Source organism: Hyalella azteca, unplaced genomic scaffold (genome assembly GCF_000764305.2).
Source record: "Hyalella azteca isolate HAZT.00-mixed unplaced genomic scaffold, Hazt_2.0.2 contig3508, whole genome shotgun sequence".
NCBI lineage: Eukaryota > Metazoa > Arthropoda > Malacostraca > Amphipoda > Hyalellidae > Hyalella > Hyalella azteca.
In genome coordinates this window covers 264048-280598 of record NW_025933756.1, presented here as the reverse complement: position 1 = coordinate 280598, position 16551 = coordinate 264048, and the positions used below count along the sequence as shown (strand labels likewise).

Sequence of the window (16551 nt, the reverse complement as noted above, 5' to 3'; positions counted from 1 at the left end):
GTTTTTCAATCGCTATGTGAAAGGTTGTCTCTTATACACATCTAGATGTGTATAAGAGACAGATGCTCTTCAGAGTGAGCTGTGTAATCACAGAGTTGATGTCAGTCCGCAGCACTCCGGGCTTGGTGGGCAAAAGTCCGTACACACGCTCTGGGGGCAGTGAAATTTGGTGAGCTGAGATGTAAATTTCGGGGAATCAGAAAATCTCTTACTTTTTATTTTTTAAGGATGGACGCAATATATCATGTAGGAGACAATTGCTCTGGCAAAGACTGTTACACGCTAAATTAGAAATAAAATGACGTAAAATATAATTGTTCCTGGCATTTAAATCTAAATTTAGTCGATTTTCTACGAAAAATTCGATTTCCTATCAAAAATTTGCGGTTGAAAACTTTTGCAGCTGCTTTTTTTGTGAGGTTGATTACACAGCAGTAGTTACAATACTAACTGTAACCACAAGGCACCTACAGAACCTAATATGGACAACTGCAGCATGACTGGTCAGTGTGCATGTTATGACTGTATAACACATACACCGCAATCACTGCGCTGCCGATACAAAATCTGGTGTCTAAGGGCCTTCGTATTGCACTCCTCATACTTAGAAATGTTAGGAATTAATCAGAAAGGAATGACTCGTATTACTCATATAAGAAATATGTTATTCAAATGTGAATAATGGAAAATGTTTGCCTTTAGTCCATTAGGCAGCGTATTTCACAAAACAGTTGCATCGCTTCGAGTTTTTTCTGCTTTGTAAATCGAGTTTTACGGAATGCTTTACTGTGTGCAACAGTGCCTTGTTGTACAGTGTAAAGAAGTAATGAACCTTTAAGTGAAAATGTTTTAAATTAGCCAGGGTCGCTATTCTCCAAGACCCACGGACGAAGTTAGGTGTATCGAAGGGTCTTATAATTTATTACGGCCTCAAAATCTTTTCTACTTCTCGCAAATAGCGAGTTTAATGTGTAACTATATATAAATTTTAACTTAGGAGCACCAATCACTTTAAACCACCAGTCATGTGACGTTGGAATAAAACGTTTTGTCATCGTAATTGACGATATTTTAACTACATCAGCTACTAACCAAGGTGGTTTTTATGATATAAACTCTTAATTAACGTGGTTTCAACGTCAATTCCCTGTATGAAAGACACTCACCGGAGTGCACTAGACCGTATGAGGTACACGAAACGTACACTTCCTGTACACCTATACAGGAAGTGTAAACGTACAGGAAGTGTACACGTACAGGAAGTGTACACGTACAGGAAGTGTACTTCCTGTACGTGTAGAACACCTGTAAAAAACACCTGTACGTGTAGAACACCTGTACGTACACCTGTAGAAAAAAACTCACCGGAGTGCACAAGTCCGTACGAGGTACACGAAACGTACACGTACAAGAAGTGTACTTCCTGTACACGTACACTTGTAGAAAAAACACTCACCGGAGTGCACGAGTCCGTACGAGGTACACGAAACGTACACTTCCATGCCAGACTCGTCCTTGTATATAGGATACAGGTACGTGTTACCGAACACATCAGCCCCCAGCACTGCAACAAATGCTTATGTTGGACAAAAGTTTATAGGCATGGAAAACGTCTGTTAAGTTGACCATTGAAAACGTTTCGGAGACAAGATTCATCATTATTTAAAAATTTTAGTTAATACATGGACCAACATTAGAGAAAATCCAAATTCACACGAAAGAGAATCAAGAGAAAGATTTTTTTGCGGGTTAATACGCATTTTAGTAAATATACTCATGTAACATATCCAACACAAAGTAAAAAAATAAAGAGAATCGAGAGAAAGATTTTTTTGCGGGTTAATACGTATTTTAGTAAATATACTCGTGTAACATATCCTACACAAAGTAAAATCTACGTGATTAGGTCCACGTACTGGTAGGCGTGAGGCCGGACAGCTCTATTCTAGCGGCGGTGGTGAAGCCTGACGGGACAGACCTGTAGGTGCCCCGACGCTCCTGCTGCCGTCCCGCGCTGCCGTACAACCAAATAAATATTCTTATTATTTCTTTTATTTATTTCTTTTAATACAAACATTCTTATTATTTCTTTTGTTTATTTCTTTTAATACAAACATTCTTATTATTTCTTTTATTTATTTCTTTTATAACAATGTACATTCAGAGGTCACAGTGTCCTAATGTTGACATACTATCCACACATGGCACCAATGCGCCTAATACTATTGTTTTTCTATAATGCTTTTATTATTTTTATAACTTAAGTATTATTATTTTATGAAACGTTATTATTACTTTAAATAAATTACTTATCGTTTGCTTATGATAATCACCTCGAAAAGTAAATTAATTTTTAAAGGGTATTTTATCGAGATCCTGTCACTGAGTGTAAGTGCTTCCAGGACACCAGGACACACGATGGTCAACTTTAAGCATAATTTGTAATTGTAGTACATTATTATGAAATTTTTCACTCAAAAATTGTTATACTCTTCTTTATATAAGTTTTGTCAATAATTTCTTTAAGGATTATTGTCAATAATAATTAATATTAGGAATGATTGATGATGATTATATGATTAAATGATGAATTCATTACTCACTTATCAACGCACGAGTAAATCATTCAATCACTCACACGCATGTATATGAGTACACCATTACATTACTCACTCATCCACGTAGGAGTACACTATTACTCACTCATCCACGTAGGAGTACACCATTGCTCACTCATCCACGTAGGAGTACACCATTGCTCACTCATCCACGTAGGAGTATTAAGTTTAGTTCGTCACAATATATAACAATCGCTTTCTGAAAATTTAATACAATATAAAATAATCAACTTCGGGAAGGTTTAGATAATATCTAACAATCACCATCTGTAAGTTTTGTAAACTGTTTTTCAATCGCTATGTGAAAGGTTTACAGGATATTCAAAAATCGCCTTCTCAAAGACCAATACGTATTCTATCAATATCTTCATGGAACACATACTGCATTTTGTACAATATACCTCAGTTTTTTCTTGAAGGTTAATACGTATTTACAACACTTCACTTTAACTTCAATCCTTATTGTTTGTCTGCTACAAATCTTATAATCGATTTTTAACATACTTCTACCTCTCCAATGGATCTGAAATTTTACACACTTGCGTAAAGTTGGAGACAATGCATGAATCAAATGACAGAATTTACAATTTTAGAATTTAAACATTTTTTTAGTAAATATAGTCATGGAACAAATCGTACATAAAGCATTTTTTTAGTAAAAACACTCATGGAACATATCGTACACAAAGTAAAATCTATGTGATTATGTCCACGTACTGGTAGGCGTGAGGCCGGACAGCTCTATTCTAGCTGCCGTAGTGAAGCCTGACGGCACAGACCTGTAGGAGCCCCGACGCTCCTGCTGCCGTCCCGCGCTGCCGTACAACCAAATAAATATTCTTATTATTTCTTTTGTTTATTTCTTTTAATACAAACATTCTTATTATTTGTTTTATTTATTTCTTTTATAACAATGTACATACAGAGGTCACAGTGTCCTAATGTTGACATACTTTCCAAACATGGCACCAATGCGCATAATACTATTGTTTTTCTATAATGTTATCATTATTCTTATAACTTAATTATTATGATTTTATGAAACATTATTATATCTTTCAAATAAATTATACTTATTGTTTGCGGACGATAATCACCTCGAAAAGTAAATGAATTTTTAAAATTTATTTTGTCGAGATCCTGTCACTTAGTGTAAGCGATTGCATGAAGCACGATGGTCAACTGAGACATAATTCGTAATTGTAGTAAATTATTATGAAATTTTTCCCTCAAAAAGTTTTATACTTTTCTTTAAATAAGTTTTGTTAATAATTTCTTTAAGGATTATTGTCAATAATAATTAATATTAGGAATGATTGATGCTTATTATATGATTAAATGATGAATTAATTACTCACTTATCAACGTATTAGTAAATCGTTTAATCACTCACACGTATGTATATGAGTAACTCATTATTTTTTTGTTCGTTTTTTCACTAAGCTTTCGTCTTGATGTCCAAGCGACTTGATCACGTTTTCGATTTCTAGGCAAAAAAAAAAAACGCAACTGCGCTAGAGCTGAAATACGCTTGTTTGACAATATGAATATTCTGCATTATTTTTAAATTTTTTTAATAGAAAGTTGCACGTGAATTTTCATGTGCAAATTGCGCGTTCCAAGTTAACATAAAATTTTTTTCTAGGTATTCATGTCTTTTAACTTTGTTTTGGTAGCAGTTTCTTGCAAAAACTTCCATGAAACATCGCCTAAATTAGTGCAATTTATCAATTCAAATAATCGCCCTGAAATAGTATTGAGCCTATGCGATGAATCGTTATTAACAGAACATGCAACAGTCGTCAGTTTCCAGGCTAACTAGGAGAAAGTTAAAGCTCTACGTTAATCATAATTAGAAATTATTAACATTAATCAAGTTATCCGTCAAAATAATTGAAGTTGTTGTACTAATATCACTTGAATGGTTCTAGGAGAATTTCGGAGCCACACGATGCAGCATCTAAAGGCTCGTATTTGCCCGGGTTATTCAGATATAAAAATAATTATTTTAAGATGCTCCCCTAGCGACCCTGTCTTGAAGTGTCTGTTGCGCGCACACGAAATGCTGGATATTGCCTTAAGCCTTTATAGTCCCTTAAACCTTTTACTATCATTGATCTTTAACGGCATGAGAAGATCTCCACGTTTGACTGCATTGCAATCCACATGTTTTACAACACCTCAGTTATACATTTTGTTTCAATTTCTCGCATCGTGTTTCGTCTTGTGATTTGTTCTTAATAAAATAGCTGTTGGTTATCACCCTATATTGTGTGTATATGTTTCCCAGAAAAAAGATATGTTATTTTGTTCAAATGGTTACACACTTCCACACCCGCAACAAAACGTATATGACCTGTCGTATCCCTGCTACGCCTCTTTATTGTCGAGTCAAACTGCGGGTTAAGATAACCCAGAATGCATCGATATTTGAACAAAATCTCACTCATTTCTCTGGGAGTGAGTTTGCTACAACACAGCTGCACTCTGCAGGGTAATCCGCAGCTCAACAGCCCTGATGCGATCGTCCCTAGTTTATAAATTTAGTTGTGCACGATGTGCATCTGCGTATGTTGAGATGACGGCACGCAACTTTTACCCTACGATCGCTGAGCATAGAGGGAGATGTTCTGAAATTTGATTAGTCGTGGAACGATGGCTATTGGAAGAACAATTAATTTATATTTTCATGCCTAGACTTGTTATGAATCCTGAATATGAGAGAAAAACGAGACCTGCATGACCAACACGCTGGGACAATTGTGTTAACAAAAGTTAAGAATTTAGTAAAAAGTTAGTTTTAGTTAGTAAAAGCTAAGGACCAAAAGCTAAGAATTTACTATCTTAGACTATCAGAAAACTTTTAACGTATATGAATTATTGTTATTAAGAAAACCTCGCAATATACTCGTGTTTTAAAATGAAGGTGATCTTACGATTATGCTTGAGAAAACCATGCATTATTTCCTTGATGTTACTAATATCAATAGTTATACAATATATATTGATAATATATATTATAAATAGCCGAATACCAACCTCTTTCCGGCTTCTAATTAGGCCAATTATCCGAATTGAATTATTAAGTACAAATCAGGTATCGGTGCACTGAACTGTAGAGCGCGGATGAGTCTGCAGGGGGAATAGCACTGGTGGTCCGGGTCCACAGTTCAGCTTTTATAGGAAGAAAGTTCGCGTCCAGGGAACAGGTTTGAGCTCCGTTAACGCATCGGCAAAAAATTGCCCGCCGTCCTCAGGTAAATTGAGCAGCATTAATACGAACCTGGGACTTGATGCGAACCTGGGACTTGATGCGAACTTGGGACTTGATGCGAACCTGGGACTTGATGCGAACCTGGGACTTGATGCGGTCCTGGGACTTGATGCGAACCTGGGACTTGATGCGAACCTGCGACTTGATGCGAACCTGCGACTTGATACGAACCTGGGACTCGATGCGAACCTGGGACTTGATGTGAACCTGGGACTTGATGCAAACCTAGGACTTGATGCGAATCTGGGACTTGAAGCGAACCTAGGACTTGATGCAAACCTGGGACTTAATAACTTGGGACTTTATTCGACCTGGAACTTGATGCAAACCTGGGACTTCAAAACCAAATAAAAACTCTCGGGAAAAGTTTACAAATTTTATTTTCGAAAAATTGTATTTTTCCGACCTAATTTTTCAGTCAGTTTGAATCAAATATTAATTCCCATTTCCAGTTCAATGTGAAAGTATGTAAAAAATATGTAATTGTATGCACCACATTTCCCGTTATATATGAGCTACTTTAAGATTCGTTTCGATTCGTTCGGTAATGTGAATATCCATTGTGCATTATTTCATATTCATAAGGCGCAGACTTATTCGAAAATTTCTCATATGTGCGGCAACTGCAACGTCTCTCATATTCCAGCTTATTCAGAAAATTATAGTGTCATATTGTCCAAATAATGTCCTACTTTTTTACCCACACCTCGAGTGGGGGTTCAGAAGGGGCACTGAAACCACCTTTCGGCGGCCAAACTGGGTCAGGATGGGGCAAAATGCATCGCTATTTAGACAATATCTTACTTATTTTTTAAGGTTTTCAATATTTATGTCAGAGTATGTGTTCACTGACGAAGGAATTAGACACACCTTTTATCACACACGGGACAGAAGTCGGGACGGCTTCATGGCTGCGGCAAACTCAGGCTCGTTTCTGAAGCGTCGGGAACAAGTGCAATAAAAAACTTTACTGGAGACTTGTGAGATTAAATCTGTTTTTCCTGTTGCAAACTCAAACTGGATTAATGTCGAGTCATCGCTCGAGCAACTTTCTGTTCAGAGTGAGATAAATCTTCTGAGTTTTTGTACTCTTTGAAGGTTGAATTGCATTCAGTCTTAATTTGTATCAAATGCTGTCTTTTGGGCTGGTGGATTATATAACATAACATAACATAGTGATGTCGGCGCTGAAGTGTAGACCTGATGTGGCCTGTCGCCGATTCTTTTCCTTTTCGTGCCTTGTTCACAGAAGATCTAAACTCGCGTCATTTGACCGGATCTTTTCATGACTGGCGATAGTTTGAAGTAGCTACTAGACTTCCACCGGGATCAACTATTGTCGTCCAGCCATTGGGTATCTCATATTTTTGACAATTAATCAATAAAATCTTCAACGCATGCAGTAGGTGTTTTATATCAATGAATAGTTGCATTTTGAATGAGTGGATTATGATTTTATTATTATTATTTCTTCAGTCTTAAAATGCCTAGCAAATTACGGACCAGGCAATAAGTCCAGCAGCTATCTCAATCAATCGTCAGCTATGGAAAGATCGGGTTCCAAAGGCCGGATCCCTTGTGAATCAAGTCACGAAAAGTTCAAGAATTGGTAGCAGGCCATGGGCCTATTTCTTCAGTGCCGACACTTCTATTCATTGCGTCTTGAAATAACACATTTTTTGCCCGACATCGTTAGCAGCTGCACAGTTAAAATATTCACTTCTAACTACGACAATATTTTTAATACAAAAAAAATTATCTCGCTTGCCTGATGTCACAAATAACCTCTGCATCATGACGGTCATTACTGAAATTAAAACTTTTCGGTATGCAAGTTATGACAAATTTTTAGTTATGTAAATTAATTACTTTGTTTATTTATTTATTTTAGTCTATTTAAGAATGGCAACATCAAGCGGTTATGGAGCTTTTCCCGAGAAAACTACTTTTGCTTGTGTTATTTAGTTTGAATTCATTTTTATAATTTTCCTCTTCTTTTCGAGAAGTCCGCATCAATGCATTCCGTCTTGGGAATTATTCAATTATTCATAAATATTGTCATGTTCCTTATTTATTAATCAACAAGATATTACAAGGGCAAAAGTTCAATAAATAAATTTCAACAAAAAAAGCCCCTAACAAAATTATCATATGAATTTTTTCGACAAGAACAACGATGAATAATAATGGTTAATGCGTGTAAAAATTGTATATTATTAACTGAAAACACCATGTAGACAGACAAACTTAACGCAGAAAGTTATCACAATCATGGTTAATAAATAATATGGATAGTTTATATAAATAGCTTAATCTGCATATATGTTTCAGAATTCAGAATATAAATTTCACAGGTATTCAGCATTCACCGAATTTTTGGGATAGAATGTATTTGATCACTTCTGCTCATAGGTCTTGTATCAAAATGCTTCGAAAAAGAAGCATTAAACATTTTAAATTTACAGCAGTTCTTAGTACTTTCTGTTAAAGACGAAAAGCACGAAAAATTTCAAAATTGTTTGAACTAGTTAACATAAATGAAAAGTTTCAAAGTAAGAAATAAGTCAGTGTTAACTCATATAACAATAGCAGTCCAGTCATGGCATGCTTTTTTGAATCATGTCGAAATTCATGCATCTACGGCGTGACATGAATCACCTTATCGCATGTGTTTTGACTCACAACGCAATATAACAAAATATTATTCTGCAGCAGATTTCTAAATCCATCCATGATTGTAAATTTCCAATTTTAGCACAGAACTTAACCTGTGCATATGAACGAAAGGAAATAATTGCAGTGTTATCCACTTTTTATCAATTGGTGTTGCATATACTGTAAGTTGAGAACCTAGAACTTGAACAAATTTCTTGGGTAGAGTTTACCAAAGAGTAATAATTTTGTACGAGAATTTTTTTTTTGCAAGACTTTGATCTGAATGCGCCAAAGCCTTTTTTTTAAATTTCCTTATACATGGAATACTTGTAGCATCATCCATACCTTTTCTTAATTTGATATTCCAACGATTTCTCCTAAGTTGAAGTAGCATTTGCAGCGGTTTCAACAGGCAAAGCGACAGACCCGACCTCGGTGACGGTTTCTACTTCATTTTGAGCCACGAGAGAATCTGCCACGACGGCGTCCGCGGTAACATTGGTCTTGTCTGCCACAGCAGCATCCGCATTTTGCGACCCGATTGTATCTGCGGTCACGTTTATCTTGTTGCACTCCTGGTTGACAACTCTGAGGCTGCTGGCCTGCGGGATGCTCTTCAGAGTGAGCTGTGTAATCACAGAGTTGATGTCAGTCCGAAGCTGGCCGGGCTTTGTGGGCACTAGCCCGTACACACGCTCTGGGGGGAGTGATATTTAAGGTGAGCAAAAATTGAAATTTCGGGAATCAGAGAATCTCTTGATTTTTCTATGTTAAGGATGGACGCAATTTTTAATTTTACGTAGAAGATAATTACTCTGGCAAAGACTGTTAAATGATAAATTATAAATTATATGTCGTAAATCATAAATATTCCTGACATTTCAATCTAGATTTAGTTGATTTTCTACGAAAAATTCTATTATTTTAATAAGAATATGCGGTTGGAAACTTTTGCAGCTGCTTTTTGCGTGGGGCTGATTACACAGTACTAGTTACACTAGTTAACTAGTGTAACTATAACCAAAACGCACCTACAGAACCTAAGGTGTGTACAACTGCAGCATAACTGCATGATGAGTGTGCATGTTATCACTGTATCATATATACACCGCAATCACTGCGCTGCCGATACAATATCGGGTGTCTAAGGGTCTTCGTATCGTTATAGGTCTCCTCATACTGAGAAATGCCGGGAATTAATCATATAGGGATGACTCATTTTACTCATCTGAGGGATATACTCAAATGTGAAAAATGAAAAATAATTGCCTTTGCTCCATTAGGTAGCGTTATTCACAGGACAGTTGCATCACCTCGAGTTTTTTGCGCACTGCAAATCGAGTTCCATGGAATGCTTTACTGTGCGCAGCAGTGCGTTTTTGTACAGTGTAAAGAAGCAATGAAAGGAGCAAATGAAAGGAGCAGAGAAAATATTTGTAAGTTAGAAAGGGTCTCTATTCTTCAAGACCCATGGCATCGAAGTCAAGTGTATCGAAAGGTCTTATAGTTTATCAAGGCCTCAAAGTCTTTTCTACTTCTCGCAAATATTGAATTTAATGATGAATTATATATTAATTATGACTTCAGGGCACCAATAGTTTTAAACCATCAGTCATGTGACGTCAGCATAAAACGTTGTTTCATCGAAATTAACGCTAGTGCAAGTACATCAACTACTAATCAAAGTAGTTTCAATGAAATAAACTCGGAATCAACGTTGTTTCAACGATGTAAGACACTCACCGGAGTGCACGAGTCCGTACGACGTACACGAGACGTACACTTCCATGCCAGACTCGTCCTTGTATATAGGATACAGGTACGTGTTACCGAACACATCAGCCCCCAGCACTGCAACAAATGCTTATGTTGGACAAAAGTTTATAGGCATGGAAAACGTCTGTTAAGTTGACCATTGAAAACGTTTCGGAGACAAGATTCATCATTATTTAAAAATTTTAGTTAATACATGGACCAACATTAGAGAAAATCCAAATTCACACGAAAGAGAATCAAGAGAAAGATTTTTTTGCGGGTTAATACGCATTTTAGTAAATATACTCATGTAACATATCCAACACAAAGTAAAAAAATAAAGAGAATCGAGAGAAAGATTTTTTTGCGGGTTAATACGTATTTTAGTAAATATACTCGTGTAACATATCCTACACAAAGTAAAATCTACGTGATTAGGTCCACGTACTGGTAGGCGTGAGGCCGGACAGCTCTATTCTAGCGGCGGTGGTGAAGCCTGACGGGACAGACCTGTAGGTGCCCCGACGCTCCTGCTGCCGTCCCGCGCTGCCGTACAACCAAATAAATATTCTTATTATTTCTTTTATTTATTTCTTTTAATACAAACATTCTTATTATTTCTTTTGTTTATTTCTTTTAATACAAACATTCTTATTATTTCTTTTATTTATTTCTTTTATAACAATGTACATTCAGAGGTCACAGTGTCCTAATGTTGACATACTATCCACACATGGCACCAATGCGCCTAATACTATTGTTTTTCTATAATGCTTTTATTATTTTTATAACTTAAGTATTATTATTTTATGAAACGTTATTATTACTTTAAATAAATTACTTATCGTTTGCTTATGATAATCACCTCGAAAAGTAAATTAATTTTTAAAGGGTATTTTATCGAGATCCTGTCACTGAGTGTAAGTGCTTCCAGGACACCAGGACACACGATGGTCAACTTTAAGCATAATTTGTAATTGTAGTACATTATTATGAAATTTTTCACTCAAAAATTGTTATACTCTTCTTTATATAAGTTTTGTCAATAATTTCTTTAAGGATTATTATCATTAATAATTAATATTAGGAATGATTGATGATGATTATATGATTAAATGATGAATTCATTACTCACTTATCAACGCACGAGTAAATCATTCAATCACTCACACGCATGTATATGAGTACACCATTACATTACTCACTCATCCACGTAGGAGTACACTATTACTCACTCATCCACGTAGGAGTACACCATTGCTCACTCATCCACGTAGGAGTACACCATTGCTCACTCATCCACGTAGGAGTACACTATTACTCACTCATCCACGTAGGAGTACACTATTACTCACTCATCCACGTAGGAGTACACTATTACTCACTCATCCACGTAGGAGTACACCATTACTCACTCATCCGCGTAAGAGTACACTATTACTCACTCATCCGCGTAGGAGTACACTATTACTCACTCATCCACGTAAGAGTACACCATTGCTCACTCATCCACGTAGGAGTACACCATTACATTACTCACTCATCCACGTAGGAGTACACCATTACTCACTCATCCACGTAGGAGTACACTATTACTCACTCATCCACGTAGGAGTACACGTAGCTAGAGCCTTCGTAGAACTGCAGGCGCGCGCACTTCTGACTCGCGTGCTCCGTGGCGAGCGACAGCGCAACAAGGTAGCCATCGTCAGCCACGATCTGGGGCAGAGAAATGAGTGAGTCTTTGTCCAAATAATGATGCAGTTGTTGCTTTTGTGCAGGTCATACTAAGACATTTTCTGCACGAAAAGAGAAATGAGTGAGTCTTTGTCCAAATAATGATGCAGTTGTTGTCTTTGTGCGGGTTATCCTAAGACATCGTCAGCCATGATCTGGGGGCAGAGAAATGAGTGAGTCTTTGTCCAAATAATGATGCAATTGTTGCCTTTGTGTGGGTTATCCTAAGACATCGTCAGCCATGATCTAGGGGCAGAGAAATGAGTGAGTCTTTGTCCAAATAGCGATGCTGTTGTTGCCTTTGTGTGGGTTATCCTAAGACATCATCAGCCATGATCTGGGCAGAGAAATGAGTGAGTCTTTGTCCAAATAGCGATGCTGTTGTTGCCTTTGTGTGGGTTATCCTAAGCATCATCAGCCACGATCTGGAGCAGAGAAATGAGTGAGTCTTTGTCCAAATGGTGATGTAGTTGTTGCCCATGTGTGTGTCATCCTGAGACATCGTCAGCCACGATCTGGGGCAGAGAAATGAGTGAGTCTTTGTCCAAATAATGATGCAGTTGTTGCCATTATGTGCATGGGTCATCCTAAGAGACATTGTCGTCCGCTCCGCCACGATCTGAGGCCGAAGGTTACGAGGTTACACTTAGAGAAATGAGTGAGGCGTTGTCCAAATAATACGGCAGTTTTTGTCCCTGTGTGAATTATCCAGGCCTAGTTTAACCAGTATAGTTTATAGATCATTTTTTTGACAATATAACTCAATAATTTGTCTGAGTGGTGACACGCGCCAAGATATGATGTAGCCTCTTCTGATGGAACATAAATCAGAAGCCTGGAATTAATTTCAATTTTACTTCAAAAAGTCTTAGTTTTAGCTATTTTATTTTATTTTTTTGCTGAGTCATAAATTAATTGTCGAATAATTATAAAAAAGGTATGTGAACAATTAAAACCATTATTATGTAAGAAATAATACTATTATTATATGTTATAAGTGCACACGAATGTAAGTTATAGCTGTGGTATTGTGTTACATGTAAAAGAAATTGTGTATAGTATGACATAGCACGCGTGCGTAAAGTGTTGCGTGGTAAAGAAATTATGTATAATTTGACAACACAATAGGCTTAAACCTACCCCACTCACCTGACTAATTTTGCGCGTGTTGAACCAGTCGCTGGTCTGGTAGATGGGACATGAACCCGTACTGAACCCCAACTGAGCCCTACTGAACCCCACGCACACCACCAGCGCCAGCAATACCCTACTGAACCACGTCATTTTCTGCACACGGTAAATATATTAACTCATGAATCGAGATGTTACGTGAAACGTAAGTACATAGTATATGATGCNGGAAACGTGCAACAAATTATTGATTATTGTATTGTCATCGGGAGCTGAGCTTCCCTAAAAGTTTCAGAGCGCTAGCTAGCGGGAAAGTTGGTGAAATATCGATTGCAATATTTGATCATTACAGACAGACAGACAGACACGAAAGCGAGCTAAGAAAAACGTGGTAATAATCACATAAACATATGTTATCTTCTGCACCTCATTAACGATATTTTTCAATCCGTATAAATTTACTCGTCGCTCTTATACTACATTAATATCGGCACATATATTAATGAGTAGGTTCATCATTAATATGACTTGACACTACTAAAAAATAACATCGAGTACGTGTATGTCATAATAAAGAATTAGTATTAGATGGCAGAATTTTCTTGTTAATGGCTAATGTCTTCGCCGATATTAAACGATACCAGCTTGTATTTTTCAATCATTATACGAGAGCATCGAAAACTTTTCTAGCAAGTCAAATCGAAATCACCTACATTGTAATCAGAAATCAGCATCGCCTTAACAACCATAATAAGTATAATTTTCATTATTTCTAGTTACAGTTAATATATGATAGAAGTCAGGTTAGAGCGGCGTCTGGTTAAACGTTCACAATAGCGTATGTTGGGCACAACGGTCCACATTTCTAACCGGTTTCCGGATACGCATGACCGTTACTCGGGGACCGTTAGTTTAGGCGCGTAGCATGCAGATGTGGAAATTATGCATAATGGGCATCATGAATCTTCTACAACAAGTAGAAAATTAAACGATAAAATCCTATTAATTCTTTAAATATTTAATTCTTTTTCTCTTAACTGTTTTCGCGCAGTATTCGATGACCAACGCACGAGGAAAAATACGTGTTGAAAAAATAATTGTGTGCCAGTGAAGGCCTAGAAAATTGTACTTGTAGCGGCAATTTTTTAATTAACATGATCAATTTAAAGTATTAATTCTTTTTCTCTTAACTGTTTTCGCGCAGTATTCTATGACCAACGCACGAGGAAAAATACGTGTGAAAAAACTAATTGTGTGCCAGTGAGAGCCTAGAAAATTGTACTTGTAGCGGCAATTTTTGAATTAACATGATAAATTTACATTACTTAAATTCTTTAATGGTAAATTAAAATTCTTAGCTCTTGAAAATTTCTTAAATTAACATTTTTCTACTCTTAGTTCTTTAATGTTTTGTAATGATGGATTTGTACCCAATGCGGTCACCGCAACCCAAGCTTGTAAGGCCGGAAAAGAAAGCTAGTAACGCGGCGCACAGGCGACACTGGCTTTCCCAACTGCATATGCTCACCATTAGCACGACTTCTCGGTAGAACTTTTCTAATACAACACACTACATTAAATTTAAAATATTTGCTTGAACACGTCCTTACACAACACTAAATGCAAGATGGTTGTTTGAACATCTTACTCATAATATTTAATGTAGGACGGTAGCTTTAACGCAACACATTTTACTAAATGCAAGATGACTGCCTTGGAAATACTAGGAATCCTTTCTAATCCGGCAACAGGACGGGCCAGGTGTTCCATATAAATCTAGTTTTCAGAAAGCTTCACGTTTTTGAGAAAAACATCTATGTACTTTCAAGATCATAATTTTATCAGCCAATAGATGTGTCAGCCCAATATAAATAACCTGCGTCATGATCTTACTCATCATTTACTGAAATTCTTATAAAACCATCAGCAGCTGCTTCTAGTATTATTCCGCATAGTGGATAGCTGATCCTCTACAAGATTGCGGCACTGTAACTCATAAAATAATAAATTTAAGCATGTTTATTGTTCAAAAAGGGAGATCAGGTTTATCAAGACTCAGCAACCCACAGTCGAGCAAGTTTTTCCGGCCAACCAGTGAAAGGTTGAGGTATCAAAGATGTTGAGAAACCACGAGTTATTTTAAACAAAAAATTATCTATTGCTCATCAAATTGAAGAGTCTGATTAACAATAAAAAAAACCTTGCGAAAATAATTTGTTCTAGCAACGCTGACAATTGAATGTGAACTTTCCTGTGAGGAACGATCCATCGTAGGTAATAACCAAGGAAAGAAAGCTGAATGTTGTAACTTTCGTGCAAGGAACGATCAATCGTAGGCGATAACCAATGAAAGAAAGTTTAATGTCGTAACTTTCGTGTGAAGAACGATCCATCGTAGGTGATAACCCAGAAAATAAAGTTCTAAGTCGTAACTTTCGTGTGAGGAACAATCCATCGTAGGTGATAACCGTGGAAAGAAAGTTCTAAGTCGTTACTTTCGTGCGAGGAACGATCAATCGTGGCGTGGATAATAAAATAATAATACGAAAACGCAACGTACGATGAGGTTTTGGCTTGGTATTGGTAAGCTCGTCGTGACAACCATTACTCACAAATATAAACTACTTCACTGCAAATTTAATTCATATTCAGTTGTATAGCAGCTAGTCGTCTGATTTTATGTAAACCACGCGATGTGATCTACTTCTTAAAACGTAATACAATTAATTAATGGCATTGTAAACCTGCATCAAAATGTCAAGAGAATTAATAATAAAATTTCCATTCACATTTATACGGCTAAAATATATATACTTATGTCGAGACAGCTCCCTAACTGCACATCCACTAGCTAATCAAGAGCTTACCTGCGATGTGCTCACGCGTTGCCGTACGCTTCAACAGTGAGCCAAAGACAGAGGTGCAGGCTCTTATATAGCCACGGGTGCGGTCGAGGCGTTTCTCCGAAATCCTGCTGTTCACTGCACGCATACTGTAGCACTGCACGCATACTGTAGCTCACTGCACGCATACTGTAGCTCACTGCATGCACTACTGCGATATAGTTAAGCATTTAGTCTCAGGTCGGCATGGCTAGCTAAATAAAACATATAGTTTTCATCGCTGTCACATTATCGCTCTTTTGACAGACTTTTAGACGACAGCGTGCGACGTTCCTGGCTTCTAATTTAGTGTTTTACAATCAATAACTAATTTGATATTTCCCAATAACTCCAGATGTGATTTTTTTCTGCAAGGCCATCTTAAAAGCTGCAATTCCATCATTCCACTAAAGTCTTCAGATCGGGAAAGCCAGGCATTTTTTGTGTTTTTTAAACCACTTCGTCACCGATTGGTTTGCATGAACCTTCACCATCGTTA

The 16551-nt window shown here is 36.9% G+C and overlaps 1 protein-coding gene and 1 long non-coding RNA gene across 3 annotated transcripts; both read right to left on the bottom strand.

Moving 5' to 3' along the window:
• Positions 1–1496: 1496 nt before the first annotated feature.
• On the bottom strand, positions 1497–2779 carry LOC108675790. Of its 2 annotated transcripts, none has more exons than XR_001931136.2 (3): positions 2764–2779; positions 1917–2014; positions 1497–1564 (listed from the first exon to the last, which is right to left on the bottom strand). It is a non-coding gene; the product is annotated as an uncharacterized LOC108675790 (long non-coding RNA). The 2 variants fall into 2 exon arrangements; XR_001931137.2 differs by lacking the exon at positions 2764–2779 and adding an exon at positions 2674–2693.
• A 5307-nt stretch (positions 2780–8086) lies between these two features.
• Positions 8087–16079, bottom strand: LOC108675789. The gene is made up of 6 exons (XM_018163817.2): positions 16038–16079; positions 13189–13326; positions 11903–12021; positions 10751–10848; positions 10291–10398; positions 8087–9244 (listed from the first exon to the last, which is right to left on the bottom strand). The coding sequence occupies exons 2-6, from the start codon at positions 13321–13323 to the stop codon at positions 8925–8927; spliced, it is 780 nt and encodes a 259-aa protein (XP_018019306.1). The 5' UTR covers positions 13324–13326; positions 16038–16079; the 3' UTR covers positions 8087–8924.
• Between the last annotated feature and the right edge of the window lie 472 nt (positions 16080–16551).